Genomic DNA, 15,898 nt, shown 5'->3' with positions numbered 1-15,898 from the left:
CATTACCCATCGCAAAATCCGGGCCAAGGTTATTTTTCCAGGATAAATACAGAACACTCTGGAAATCTCAGCAGGTCAGGCAACATTTGTGGAGAGAGAAACAGAGTTAACGTTTCAGGTGACCCTTCATTTGCCAGTGTTTTATTGTGATTTTTAAACAATTATTGTATTTATCCTCACTGAGACCAGCACTGCATTTTCTGTTTCTTTGAATGAGTTTTTATGGCTTTAGTATGAGTCACATTAAACATTGAAAAGTTTCTTAAACATGCTGTAGCTAATGAGCATGAATGATGGTTAGATGGTTTGAAATGTAAATTTTCATACTTAAGGAATATACGCTGTGATTCCCCGCTTACCTCGGCCCTGACGGTTTACGTTTATTTTCACTTGTTTACAGCGAATTTTGCATTTCGGCTTATGCTAATGAGATTGGCAGAAAATGTAAGTGTAAATGGGTGCATAAAATGCCTCTTGTTACAAAATATGTAGAAACCACTGACACATTCCGTTTGCTTTGTCCTGGTAACACACTACATGATTGAGACCAGGCCCCATTTCTGGCCAGTGCAGATCCCTGTGCATACTGATTGGGAGTGCCAGTTTCTCACTACAGGCGTTGGTCTACAAGGCGTCTCTGTGGAAGGTGATGACAGACAGGTGCAGACACAGCTAGAGAGATAGTTTGGCAGCCCATTACAACTGAGATGGAAGTGGCAAGAAAACTTGTGTATAAGTTCTATGCTAATCTAGGTTTAGTATTACTGAGAGTTAGCAAAGCTTTCTGTTCAATGTTATTATTTTCTATAACAAAGAAGCTGTCAGATAAAACTTTGAGTGGATTGAAATCTGCTACTGTTGATGACTTTAAGAAACGTTATTTGTATTCTATACCTAAATCACATGGTCCACGTGGATTCTCTTCTGCTATCCAAAGATTAGGAGCCAGAAATTCATTATCGCCCCGTTTGGGGTTGGTAACATTTTTCGCCTCACTCGCTAAATTCGGGTTACTGCCCCCGGAAGGAAGTGGAGTGCTGACGTTCCGTTTCCTTCCGGGGGCAGTAATGGGGCGCATGCTTCAGCTGCGCTGCACACTTGGCCGCGTACGGGGGCTCGTCCCACCATTAAAAGGAAGGTTCATACTCTGCATAAGAACAAGCCACCTACCTGGGGAGTGGGGGTGCTGCGCGATCACGGGACTGAACCCGCCAATGAACCCCAACCGGAGCGGTAACAAAATCGGCACATTTATTTTCTCAGTCGTGGCCGACCGCCCAGTGCGAGTCCCCTGAACCTGTCGTTGTTATCGCCTGCCGCAGTTTCAGGGGGCGGTATCCAATTTTGGGCCAGGGCAATGACATCACAATCTTGGGGCGCAGGAGATCGCCACCGCTACACTCCCGCCGAATTTAGCAGGAGTCGTTAGCGGTGCCACAGCCGGTCACAAAGTCCTTTGCACCCTGTTTGCGCTAACTGGAGACACAAATGCACCAATTTCTACCCCAGGAGATGCAAGAGGATTTATGCCAATTCAGTGACCACTGCAGCAGCAAGGGTTTCTGCTCACTCCCTCGGCAATCCTACATTGCCAGACATTGTGCATAATGTAAATCTTTGTTTTGTATGAAGCAAGGGCTCATTTGTGGCACTCAAGCAGGAGAGAAATCTCTGGTGAAACCCTGAAAACCTAACGGAGAGCTAGTGAGAATAAGAACATAAGAACATAAGAATTAGGAACAGGAGTAGGCCATCTAGCCCCTCGAGCCTGCTCCGCCATTCAACAAGATCATGGCTGATCTGGCCGTGGACTCAGCTCCACTTACCCGCCCGCTCCCCATAACCCTTAATTACCTTATTGGTTAAAAATCTATCTATCTGTGATTTGAATACATTCAATGAGCTAACCTCAACTGCTTCCTTGGGCAGAGAATTCCACAGATTCACAACCCTCTGGGAGAAGAAATTCCTTCTCAACTGGGTTTTAAATTGGCTCCCCCATATTTTGAGGTTGTGCCCCCTAGTTCTAGTCTCCCCGACCAGTGGAAACACCCTCTCTGCCTCTATCTTGTCTATCCCTTTCATTATTTTAAATGTTTCTATAAGATCCCACCTCATCCTTCTGAACTCCAACGAGTAAAGACCCAGTCTACTCAATCTATCATCATAAGGTAACCCCCCTCATCTCCGGAATGAGCCTAGTGAATCGTCTCTGTACCCCCTCCAAAGCTAGTATATCCTTCCTTAAGTAAGGTGACCAAAACTGCACGCAGTACTCCAGGTGCGGCCTCACCAATACCCTGTACAGTTGCAGAAGGTCCTCCCTGCTTTTGTACTCCATCCCTCTCACAATGAAGCCCAACATTCCATTCGCCTTCCTGATTACCTGCTGCACCTGCAAACTAACTTTTTGGGATTCATGCACAAAGACCCCCAGGTCCCTCTGCACCGCAGCATGTTGTAATTTCTCCCCATTCAAATAATATTCCCTTTTACTGTTTTTTTTCCCAAGGTGGATGACCTCACACTTTCCGACATTGTATTCCATCTGCCAAACCTTAGCCCATTCGCTTAACCTATCTAAATCTCTTTGCAACCTTTGTGTGTCCTCTACACAACCCGCTTTCCCACTAATCTTTGTGTCATCTGCAAATTTTGTTACACTACACTCTGTCCCCTCTTCCAGGTCATCTATGTATATTGTAAACAGTTGTGGTCCCAGCACCGATCCCTGTGGCACACCACTAACCACCAATTTCCAACCTGAAAAGGACCCATTTATCCCGACTCTCTGCTTTCTGTTCGCCAGCCAATTCTCTATCCATGCTAATACATTTCCTCTGACTCCGCGTACCCTTATCTTCTGCAGTAACCTTTTGTGTGGCACCTTATCGAATGCCTTTTGAAAATCTAAATACACCACGTCCATCGGTACACCTGTATCCACCATGCTCGTTATATCCTCAAAGAATTCCAGTAAATTAGTTAAACATGATTTCCCCTTCATGAATCCATGTTGCGTCTGCTTGATTGCACTATTCCTATCTAGATGTCCCGCTATTTCTTCCTTAATGATTGCTTCAAGCATTTTCCCCACTACAGATGTTAAACTAACCGGCCTATAGTTACCTGCCTTTTGTCTGCCCCCTTTTTTAAACAGAGGCGTTACATTAGCTGCTTTCCAATCCGCTGGTACCTCCCCAGAGTCCACAGAATTTTGGTCAATTATAAAGAATGCATCTGCTATAACTTCCGCCATCTCTTTTAATACCCTGGGATGCATTTCATCAGGACCAGGGGACTTGTCTACCTTGAGTCCCATTAGCCTGTCCAACACTACCTCCCTAGTGACAGTGATTGTCTCAAGGTCCTCCCTTCCCACATTCCTATGACCAGCAATTTTTGGCATGGTTTTTGTGTCTTCCACTGTGAAGACCGAAGCAAAATAATTGTTTAAGGTCTCAGCCATTTCCACATTTCCCATTATTAAATCCCCCTTCTCATCTTCTAAGGGACCAACATTTACTTTAGTCAATCTGCTCAATACTTACCTGAACCCATGTGAAATGCCGTTTTTAGGGCTTGTTGGGTTTAAGTGTGTGCTGTCAATCATTCTTACTTGGATTCTAATAGTTTGGTTTCAATTTCTTGACCATTGCAAACAATATCGATTTGAGTACCATAGAATTAGAGAGAGAATGATCCTGCATTGATTAAAGTACTTTGCTTCCGTTTCAGACCAAAGGTTCTCAAAGTACCACACCAGTGGGTACTCAGAAAAAAGTGAAGCGAACACTTCCCAACCCTCCTCCAGAGGAGCTTGGTGGTTCCGGGAGCCAGGCGACATTCCCCACTGTCGGCTCCATTTCCCGTCGAAGAGTCTGTCGAACCAACACCATGGCCAGAGCTAAAATTCTCCAGGACATTGACAGAGAATTGGAGCTTGTGGAACGGGAGTCCTCCAAACTCAGGAAAAAACAGGCAGAACTGGATGAAGAAGAAAAAGAAATTGATGCCAAATTACGATATTTGGAGATGGGCATTAACCGAAGGAAGGAAGCACTGCTGAAGGAGCGAGAGAAACGGGAACGTGCCTATTTGCAGGGCGTGGCCGAGGAAAGGGATTATATGTCAGACAGCGAAGTAAGCAACATAAGAGAGACCAGAATGGAGGGGCAACGTGGATTAGAGAGACCTAGAACTGCACCACAGCCTGATTATGAGCAATTTCTGTCACCTCAGACCCAGCCACAGCCTCAGTATGCAACCACTCCCAGCCATTACACGCAGTACCAGTACTCTCCTACACTAACCCAAGCCCAAACTCAATACCAACAGCAATCTCCTTACCAACAGCAGGCACTGTACCATCAGCAAGTTTCTCCCTATCAAACGCAGCCTACATATCAGGCTGTCCCCACTATCACTTACCAACAACAGTCCCCTCCTCCTCAAGCCCAGCCGACAGCCTATCCGCATCCATCACAGATGATGATGATTCAACAAAAACCAAGGCAGACAACACTTGTTGACCTTGAACCCAAAATAACTCCAAGCTATGAGGTGATCCACAATCAGCCTCTTCTGATGGCTTCCACCTCTGCAGACAGCACATATGCAATTCCTCACTTGAGCAGTAAGTACAGTAATTTGGACCTTAGAATAGGGCTGGATGAAAGGGGAACCCTGGCAAGTAGCCCAATGTCCAGCATTTCTGCAGAATCCTATTATGCAGATCTCGAGCACCATGCACCTCGGAACTATGTTCTGATTGATGACATTGGCGAACTCACTAAAGGATCTAGTTCCCTTACTCCTGGATTCAATCTTCATGACATACAGAAGGAAGTACAGAAGAGCGAGCGTCTTCTCCGTGCAAGTGAAGCACGCAGAACTGGGGACGTGAAAGATTTTATTGGACCATTGCAGACCTCATCTCGGCTACACTCCTATGGAAAAGCAGCCGAGGATTCCATGGAGGATCCTTATGAACTAAAGCTGTTGAAGCAACAAATCAAGCAAGAGTTCCGCAGAGGTACCGAAGGTTTAGAACATCTGTCTGGCCTTCCCCATTACTACCATGGAGATAGCAGCTACAGGCACTTTCCAAAGTCTGAGAAATACAGCATAGGCCGGCTTACTCTTGAAAAGCAAGCTGCAAAACAATTACCACCATCCATTATTTACCAAAAGCAAAGCAAACACAAAAAACAGTTGCTGGACCCCAAACTCGCTAAGTTTTTGCCCATTCAAGAAGCCAGAGATGTAGAGCCTGACTATACTAGCTACATGGGCACTACGTCATCAGTGACTGGTGTTACTTCTCGGGCAAGATTTATTCAGGATGACATAACATATGGCCTAAGAAAAAATATCCGTGAGCAGCAGAAGTTTGTTGGGCCAACTATCAGATCTGCGTTGGATGAGGAAATTGACAAAGCTTACACCAGTGGGACCAGATCCAGGCCCTCGTCAGTTTATGGGCTTGATTTGTCAATTAAAAGGGACCCTTCCAGTACGTCACTACGAATAAAGGGTCAGGAAAATGATCCATTAGATATCGCCTATGCACACGGCACTCCTGCACGGACAAAACCCTCCAGTTTACCCATTAGCCACAGTCGAGGGCGGATTCCCATTGTGGCCCAGAATTCTGAGGAAGAAAGCCCCTTGAGTCCAGTTGGACAACCAATGGGTATGGCTCGTGCAGCAGCAGGTCCTCTGCCACCAATATCTGCTGATATCAGGGAACAGTTTGGTTCCAGCCATTCACTGCCCGAAGTCCAACAGCACATGAGGGAGGAGTCACGGACACGTGGTTATGACCGTGACATTGCGTTCATTATGGATGACTTCCAACATGCCATGTCAGACAGTGAAGGTAAAACGGGATTCAGGCTGTTGTATTATCATCAACAACATTACCCCTCTGTGCATGTCTATAATTTCTCTTCATTCTTTATGGACTCTCCTCTTCTTGCCTGAACTTTATTTTCAGTTGTGTATCTGTGTGTAGCTCAGCAGAGAAAAGTTTCGATACAGCATGTTACAAACATTGCAGCTTTCCTTTCACATTCAGGATTTTCTATCAACCATTTGCAAGTAAGAAAATGAGGATATTATTGAACTGCAAACATTTATTTTGGTGGAATGTGTATGATGTTACTTGAATTATGATACTGCTTACCTGTAAAGATTTTGTGAGGAACAATTTTTGTTTTCAATTTCCTTTGTAATTTATTTTTTTGTGTGTAAAACAGTCCATATTTCCATGCTATTAAAACCATTCCCATGAATTAACCCGAAGTACTGTGCAGCCTTAGAGAAATTAGCAGCATTAGTATTGAAACATCAGTCTGTACTGCAGGATGTCACGGTTTATTTTATCGTTTATGATTTGATAAAAATGAGGGAGCTGTCTTTAAGACTTTCTACCATATTTCTTTTAATTCAGAAAATTTAGAGTTGGAAAATGTTGGAAGAGTTGTGTTTTGACCATTTTGAACTATAGCTTAACTAGACCAGCAAAGACACAATTGTGTCAATTAATTCCTAATTTATTTACTTTTATATTTTGGAATTGGCTACACAAGAGAGCTGCCAATCCCATGTGAAACTGCTTGTGCACAGAGCCTCACAAGTAAAACCAATATTGTACACGTGTGCATGGCTTCTCCGAGATGTAATGCTCCCTGTGCCATAGTTTGAGATTGTAGCTGCATGTGACATTAGGTTAGCGAGCAATGTGAGTCAGTGTGCACTCTGGGAATATTATTAATGTTACAATCTCTGCATATGTTTAATTATTATAAAACTTCACTCCCAATATCCTGTTATGTGCAAAGTGATGTAGTAGAGCACAGAGACACAGAGTTTGTTTCTCAATTTTAAAATGATTTTATTTAGTTTCCAAAAGCGTTATATAGATTTCTCATTAATTTTATTAATGCTTATTGAACAACGACTTCCATTACTGTTTTACAACATTCTGAATTTATTTGTCCTGTCTGCATTCCCCCTCCCTGGGCCAAAAACTAACGCAAGAAATAAGTACAAACAATACTTTGCCGATTTTAGTTTGGAGATGCTGCTGATTAACAATCAAAGGGTCACTGCAGTTAAAGTTCTTGGTGCCCTACATCGCATATAAATAAAACAAAGATTATCTGAGAAACTTAACTATTCTGATACTGCTTTTTTTCTTTCTTTTTCCTTCTCTTGCTTTATATCAAACAGGGGTGTGCACAGCACTGAATCAATTAACTGAACCCAACCAAACTAGGCTCATTGAAATCAATTGTGAGTTGAATGATTTGGTCGGACTTTCAGCTTTGTTAAGTTGAGTTTGCTAGCTAATGAAGGAGCACTGAGTGACATTATATGGTATATATTGCAAGGCATGGTCATCGATTCTTGGGAAGTTTTGTCTATTGAAAATACCAAAGGAAACGAAAGACCAATCTGTGTGCACTATTGCTGCCAGGCTTTCCGTTTCAGCTTAACAATTCAGATATGAAACATGCTTCATGTTCTAACTGAGGATATTACTGCTTCAGATTAAACAAATGCAAATCCCAAACCAGATTATATTGGTATGTTGTGCAGTTCCTCAGCATCGAGCTGGTTTTAGAGATCTGCCCTCAGTAAAATCATTTCCCTCAACAGATTAAGGGCAGATTTCTCACACATTCATCATCGGTGGGTGGAAAATCTCGCCCTTGATCATTTAGGCAACGTCCATGACAGTGCAAATTGTTATAGATCATTAGAAGGAGTGGGCTGATTAGCCTTGTTTCCGTTCCAAATATTATATTCTTATATTGTCCAGTTTTTGACCCTTGGTTTTGAATCTAAGCAATGCATGGTTCCCAGAATCTACGGCAGAATTTATGTTGTCCTGACTAGTTTCCATTTTCTTATCACAATTATGAAAAATAATTGACTCACTGAAGATATTTGTAACCAACTGATCTGGCTATTACCCCAGATTATGAAGGTTCTTTTATATTTAGTTTTGAATTTATATTTTACAACTAGCTATAAAATTCATTCTTGAAAAAAAATATTCAGAAAAAGATTTGACAAGTAATACATGGGAGCATTCACAGTATTCCTGTGCAAAACCCCTACCCTATTAAAGTTCGGGAAACTATCTAATGATTTCAGCATCAGATGGTTTGCACACCTTTAGTCTCCAGTTAATAACTCTGTGATATGTTTAAAAATTGCCTTTCTGCTCTTCAGTTGCACTTCTTGTGAATTGCCGTAGCCTGTATCATAGGCTGTAATTGTGCATGATCATATTGTAAAATGCATAGACTTGCATGCTGCAGTAACCAAACAGCACAAATGCCGTCCTTTCCTGGTGGCCCGCTGCCACTCCTAAACCCCTATTGTCTGGCCTGGAGAACTGACATTTCCTTGATTTTCAAAGCATATCATCTGCGTCGGGAAGAAACGGATTGGTTTGACAAGCCACGTGAATCTCGCCTCGAGGATGCAGCTGCCTTAAATCGCAAACTCCCGGAGAAATTAACCCACTCGAAACAATTGCAACAGCAGTCTACAGAAGTAAGAAAGGATTTATTAGTTTTACTTTTTACATTGACTCACCTTTATCATAGAATCATAGAAATTTACAGCACGCTAGGAGGCCATTTCGGCCCATCCCACTTTCCAGCTCTGGGTCCGTAGCCCTGTAGGTTACGGCACTTCAAGTGCACATCCAAGTACTTTTTAAATGTGGTGAGGGTTTCTGCCCCTACCACACTTTCAGGCAGTGAATTCCAGACCCCCACCACCCTCTGGGTGAAGAAATTTCCCCTCAAATCCCCTCCTAACAATTATTTTAAATCCATGCCCCCTGGTTATTGACCCCTCTGCTAAGAGAAATAGATCCTTCCTATCCACTCTATCCAGGCCCCTCATAATTTAAACACCTCAATAAGGTCTCCCCTCAGCCTCCTCTGTTCCAAGGAGAATAGACCCAGCCTATCCAATCTTTCCTCATCGCTAAAATTCTTCAGTCCAGGCAATATCCTGGTAAATCTCCTCTGTACCTTCTCCAGTGCAATCACGTCCTTCCTGTAATATGGTGACCAGAACTGCACGCAGTACTCCAGCTGTGACCTAACCAGTGTTTTATACAGTTCAAGCATAACCTCCCTGCTCTTGTATTCTATGCCTCGGCTAATAAAGGCAAGTATTTCATAAGCCTTCTTAAGCACCTTATTCATGACTAAATATGAATTCGAGACATTTAATTTTATATACCATATCGTATTGATCTGTTTTTCACAGTTTTGAATACCAGATCCTAATGGACAGTAGACTATTACATTTAGAAAATATTTTAATCCAATATTTTAGCCTAGAAGTTAGCATTAGCATAAAGTGCCTAACATAGACACATAGAAACATAGAAAATAGGTGCAGGAGCAGGCCACTCGGCCCTTCGAGCCTGCACCACCATTCAATAAGATCATGGCTGATCATTCCTTCAGTACCCCTTTCCTGCTTTCTCTCCATACCCCTTGATCCCTTTAGCCGTAAGGGCCATATCTAACTCCCTCTTGAATATATCCAATGAACTGACATCAACAACACTCTGCGGCAGGGAATTCCATAGGCTAACAACTCTCTGAGTGAAGAATTTTTCCTCATCTCAGTCCTAAATGGCTTACCCCTTATCCTAAGACTATGTCCCCTTGTCCTGGACTTCCCCAACATCGGGAACATTCTTCCTGCATCTAATCTGTCCAGTCCCGTCAGAATGTTATATGTTTCTATGAGATCCCCTTTCATCCTTCTAAACTCCAGTGAATACAGGCCCAGTCGATCCAGTCTCTCCTCATGTCAGTCCTGCCATCCCAGGAATCAGTCTGGTGAACCTCTGCTGCACTCCCTCAATAGCCAGAACGTCTTTCCTCAGATTAGGAGACCAAAACTGAACACAATATTCCAGGTGGGGCCTCACCAAGGCCCTGTACAACTGCAGTAAGACCTCCCTGCTCCTATACTCAAATCCCCTAGCTATGAAGGCCAACATACCATTTGCCTTCTTCACCACCTGCTGCACCTGCATGCCAACCTTCAATGACTGATGTACCATGATACCCAGATCTCGCTGCACCTCCCCTTTTCCTAATCTAACATATTAATATGATATTCCTTTGTTGAATTAAAATGAATGATCAAGATCTCTGTAGCGGGGATTGTGTTACTGGACCTTGTAATCCTGAGCACTGAGAATTCAAATGCCACCATGGCAGAATTCATTTCTGGAAATAAAAAGCTGTTAGATTGTCATAAAATCCCTAGTGTCCTTTAGGGAAGGAATGCTGCTGTCCATGGTCTGAGTCCAGCCTCACACCAACCTGGCTGATTCTTAATTGCCCTCGAAGTGGCCGAACAATCCACGTGTATCATCATCTTCTCAGGCAATAAGCCTTGCCTATTGTAGTGTATACATTATTTTTGTCTACATTTTCCCTTGCTGGACTATAATTACCATTCAATATAATGCTTAAAAAGTATTTGACTAGAATAATATTTAACTGGCTTTATGATGGAAATCAATAGGGCGCTGAAGTAACCTTCCTTGGAGAATTGTTCATGATTTGTAGTTTATCGATTCTTAGTTCAATTGGCTACGGCTTCTTCATGAAGACACAGCAAGCTTTCTGTTTACAAGTGTTTTTCTTTCTTGTGTGCAAAGGTTTCTGCAAAATGTTTCTTACATTATTTCCAAGAAGAATATGTTAAAGCAAATAACTTCTTTCTTATTCTCTAGGCTAGTGGGAAGCCTGTTCAGTACAACTTTCCCCACTCTCGGGTCAGGGTTCAAAGGGATCTAAAGGACCAGACAATATCAGGTAGAGGAACTCTGTCTTCCCCTACCCTCACCCCACCACACCCCTCAGTGCACCTTGTTCACATTTAATTTCGCTTCCCTTCCTGCTCCGCTTGCTATGCTGTCATTTAATGCTTGTTGTCTATTGCATTTTCGTATGAGGCACACATATCAAACATGTTCAGATATGTGACTGCAATATCATGAATGTATCAATATTATTGTTCTAGAAGTTGTAGAAGTTTACAGCACAGAAGGGGGTGGTTTGGTCCATCGTATCCGTGCCGGCAAATGGCAGGGCGGAGGGGGAGTTCCGCCTTTAAAACCCATGGGACAATTCTACAACCTGTATAAAGCTACAATGTTCATCATATTTGAACGTTTTTCTTCCAACTTCAGTTTTTCATGTGTAACTTTATTGTGAATGATTTTTCTAATGAACATTTCTGTATCGCGGAACACCCAGTTACCGTATCGAGAAATACTCAGTTACCGTATCGAGAAACACCCAGTTACCGTATCGAGAAACACCCAGTTACCGTATCGAGAAACACCCAGTTACCGTATCGAGAAACACTCAGTTACCGTATCGAGGAACACCCAGTTACCGTATCGAGAAATACCCAGTTACCGTATCGAGAAACACCCAGTTACCGTATCGAGGAACTCCCAGTTACCGTATCGAGAAACACTCAGTTACCGTATCGAGAAACACTCAGTTACCGTATCGAGGAACACCCAGTTACCGTATCGAGAAACACCCAGTTACCGTATCGAGGAACACCCAGTTACTGTATCGAGGAACACCCAGTTACCGTATCGAGAAACACCCAGTTACCGTATCGAGAAACACCCAGTTACCGTATCGAGAAACACTCAGTTACCGTATCGAGGAACACCCAGTTACCGAATCGAGGAACACCCAGTTACTGTATCGAGGAACACCCAGTTACTGTATCGAGGAACACCAAGTTACTGTAGCTTAACACCAAAACATTGAGAATCATGTTTCACTGATTATATTACCACGAAGCTGTTCTCACAGTTATACTGTAACTTATAAAGTACCAATTTACAAATCTCTACTGACGATGAGTAGATCAGTTTAGGGTCCCACTTGTGTCGCATCTGTAAGATGCAGCAGTTCTCAGTCAGGCTTCTGTATAGAGTGCTCGAATATACAAGAATTTATGGGGTGAGTTCTCTCACCATTTACAGGGCAATAGATGTGTATAAATAAAGCAGGATATTTCCTGAGTGAGGAAAATCAGGTGGAAGTCATTTCTACCTGTTGTGCACCTTTAAAAGGTTTCCCTCGAGTTCCCATGCCCTTTCTCAGCCGCCGCGTGATCCACCTGCCGAGTCTCGGCTGGCTCAGTTGAGAGTTCATGGTGTAGCAGCAACCTGAGTAACTGTGACTGAGATTTCGGAGGCGTGGCAGCAGCCAGGATCACCCAGTCGGGGCGGAGGTGAGAAGTTTGTGAGCTGGCAGAGTCAGGAGTGTTTCAGCACTGATTTCTGAACCCATTTTGGGGATTTATCTACAAATATCTGCAGATGTCCCTCACTGTATCTCCCAGGGTAATCCCTGCAGATGTCCCTCACTGTCTCTCCCAGGGTCAGCCCACTGGATGGTGTTTGGAACCCTTCCCACCTGCAGTTGTGTCATCTCAGGATCAGGTGTGGCTTTCCCTGTGGGTGACCTTTAGATGCCATTATCATGGAAGAGAAGGAGAGTCAGGTCACCAGGTATTCCCAAAGGATAGTCAGGCAGCACAGGTTATATGAGGAGCTCGCTAACAAGCTCTGCATAAGAAGAATGTGCTTCCCCAAAGTGGCAATATAGTATCTCACTGACCTGCTGCAGGAAGTCCTGAAGTCCCACAAGGCTGCTTCCACTACTTGCTTGTTGGCTGTGAAGGTAACCACAATTCTCAACCTCTGCAGCTCAGTGTCAGTTCAGGCAGCCACAAGAGATCGCTGTTCCATCAGCCGAAGAGCAGTGTAGGTATGTGTTCATCAGTCACTGACGTCCTTAAGGTGAGAGCAGCCCAAGTTATCATATTAACAGTTTGCATTTACGTAGCACCTTAAACATAGAAAAAACATCCCAAGACGCTACACAGTGGGATATTAGAATTGGACATTGAACCGATATGAGGAGTGGTGACCAAAACCTTGGTCAAAGAGTGATCCCTCTTTCCTCATTAATGACCGCCCTCTTCTCCAATCTCCCTTTCCTCTCTAAAGTTCTTGAACGTGTTGTCACATCCCCAAATCCGTGTCCATCTTCCCCTCAACTGCATATTTGAATCTCTCTAATCAGCTTTCCCTCCTTGCCACAGCTCTGAAATGACCCTAATTAAAGTCACAAATGATATCCCCTGTTACTGGAACCATGGGTCACTATCCCGCCTTGTCCTTCCCGATCTTTCTCAGACCAACCTCCTCCAACACCTCTCCTCAACTGTCCAGCTAAAGGAGAACCCTCACTTGGATCCGCTCTTACCTATCCAGTCATAGTCAGAGCATCTCTAACAATAGCTTCTCTTCCCACCCCAGGACCATTACTCCAGAGTTCCCAAGGATCTATCCTTGCCCCGCTCCTATTTTTCATCTCCATGCTGCCTCTCGTCGATGTCGTGCGAAACACGGCGTCAGGTTCCACATGTACGCCGACGACACCCATCTCTACCTCACTGCTCTCGGCCCCTCCGCTGTCTCGGTGTTGTTGGCCTAATCATTGAGCATCCTGTCCTGGTACAGCCACAATTTCCTCCAGTTAAACATGGGTAATATCAAAGTCCCGTCACAAGCTAAGTACCCTCTTCCCTGACTCCAGCCCCTCCTTGGCCAGGGGTGAATAGAATGGCAGTGTCAGGTTGAAGCTGACTATTTTCACCCTTAACATCCTGTTTGATGCTGAGCTGAGCTGCCGACCGTATATCCTGTCCATCGCAAAGACCGCCTGCTTCCATGCCCACTATTCCAAAGCTGCCTGGGCCCCCCTCCCATCCTCCACCCTCCATCAACTGCAGCTCATTGAAAATTCTAATATGGGCGATTAACTTCAACTTCCACTAATTTGGAAAAAGCTATTTCCACTGGTTGGTAAGCCAATAAATCGACGGCATAAATTGAAACTGATCACCAAAAGAACAAAAGGATGGGTTTGATTTTTTTATTGAGACAGAGGGTTGTTACAACATGGGATGTCCTAACACCTGACTGCTGGCACCTGAATCCACAGCGGCTTTTAAAAGTGAAGCGGAAAAATTTGGGGAAAAAAACCCAAAGGATCTGGGGAAAGGACAGGGGTATGGAAATGGCAGATTGCTGTTTTAAAGTCAGAACAGCCACAAGGGAGTGAATGGCCTCCTCCTGTATTGTAAAATTATATGATTTTATGGAATATATTCTTCAAAATCCAGGCACAAATCGAGAGATTGTATACAAATCAATCGGGTTAAGCAGTGTGTCAGTCATCATCATAGGCTGTCCCTCGGAATCGAGAAAGACTTGATTCCACTCCTGAAGTGACTTAATAGGTGACTGAACAGTCCAATACGAGAGCCACAGTCCCTGTCACAGGTGGGACAGATAGTCGTTGAGGGAAGGGGAGGGTGGGACTGGTTTGCCGCACGCTCCTTCCGCTGCCTGCGCTTGTTTTCTGCATGCTCTCGGCGATGAGACTCAAAATGCTCAGCGCCCTCCCGGATGCACTTTCTCCACTCAGGGCGGTCTTTGGCCAGGGACTCCCAGGTATCAGTGGTGATGTCGCACTTTATCAGGGAGGCTTTGAGGGTGTCCTTGTAACATTTCCGCTGTCCACCTTTGGCTCGTTTGCCGTGAAGGAGCTCTGCATAAAGCACCGGCTTTGGGAGTCTCGTGTCTGGCATGCGAACTATGTGGCCTGCCCAGCGGCGCTGATCGAGTGTGGTCAGTGCTTCAATGCTGGAGCAGTTGGCCTGGTCTAGGACGCTAACATTGGTGCGTCTGTTCTCCCAGGGTATTTGTAGGACCTTGCGGAGACATCGTTGGTAATATTTCTCCAGCGACTTGAGGTATACATCGCCCATGCCTCAGACCCATGCAGGAAGGCAGGTATTACTACAGCCCTGTAGACCATGAGCTTGGTGGTAGATTTGAGGGCCTGGTCTTCGAACACTTTTTTCCTCAGGCAGCCGAAGGCTACGCTGGCGCACTGGAGGCGGTGTTGAATCTCCTCAACAATGTCTGCCTTTGTTGATAAGAGGCTCCCGAGGTATGGGAAATGGTCCACGTTGTCGAGGGCCGCGCCGTGGATCTTGATGACTGGGGGGGCAGTGCTGTGCGGCGAGGATAGGCTGGTGGAGGACCTTTGTCTTACAGATGTTTAGCATAAGGCCCTTGCTTTTGTACGCCTCAGTAAATACGTCGACTATGTCCTGGAGTTTAGCCTCTGAATGTGCGCAGACTCAGGTGTTGTCCGCGTACTGTAGCTCAACGACAGAGGTTGGGGTGATCTTGGACCTGGCCTGGAGGCGGCGTAGGTTAAACAGCTTCCCACTGGTTCTGTAGTTTAGTTCCACTCCAACGGGAGCTTGTTGACTGTGAGGTGGAGCATGGCAGCAAGGAAGATTGAGAAGAGGGTTGGAGCGATGACGCAGCCCTGTTTGACCCCGGTCCGGACATGGATTCAGTCTGTAATGGATCCGTTGGTAAGGATCATGGCCTGCATGTCGTCGTGGAGCAGGCAAAGGATATTGACAAACTTTTGGGGGCATCCGAAACGGAGGAGGACGCTCCATTGTCCCTCACGGTTGACAGTGTCAAAGGCTTTTGTAAGGTCGAAAAAGGCCTTGTATAAGGGCTGGCGCTGCTCCCTGCATTTTTCCTGCAGCTGTCGCGCTGCAAAGATCATGTCTGTTGTGCCCCGTAGGGGACGAAATCCGCACTGTGATTCTGGGAGGAGCTCCTTGGCCACAGGGAAAAGACGGTTGAGGAGAACTCTAGCGACAACCTTCCCAGTGGTTGATAGCAGGGAGAATCCCCTGTAGTTGCTGC

General features: G+C 44.7%; 1 protein-coding gene across 1 annotated transcript in view; it reads left to right on the top strand.

The window, feature by feature from the left end:
• Positions 1-15,898, top strand: part of pcloa (piccolo presynaptic cytomatrix protein a) — a 677,428-nt gene that overhangs the window by 410,818 nt on the left and 250,712 nt on the right. The window contains exons 8-10 of the mRNA XM_070898375.1: positions 3,739-5,881; positions 8,435-8,571; positions 10,793-10,874. Coding sequence (XP_070754476.1) covers positions 3,739-5,881; positions 8,435-8,571; positions 10,793-10,874 — 2,362 coding nt within the window. The remainder of the gene's footprint in view (positions 1-3,738; positions 5,882-8,434; positions 8,572-10,792; positions 10,875-15,898) is intronic.

Source organism: Pristiophorus japonicus, chromosome 13 (genome assembly GCF_044704955.1).
Source record: "Pristiophorus japonicus isolate sPriJap1 chromosome 13, sPriJap1.hap1, whole genome shotgun sequence".
NCBI classification, from domain to species: domain Eukaryota; kingdom Metazoa; phylum Chordata; class Chondrichthyes; family Pristiophoridae; genus Pristiophorus; species Pristiophorus japonicus.
Note: the sequence above shows the minus strand (reverse complement) of the source record. Positions and strands in the feature narration are given on the sequence as shown.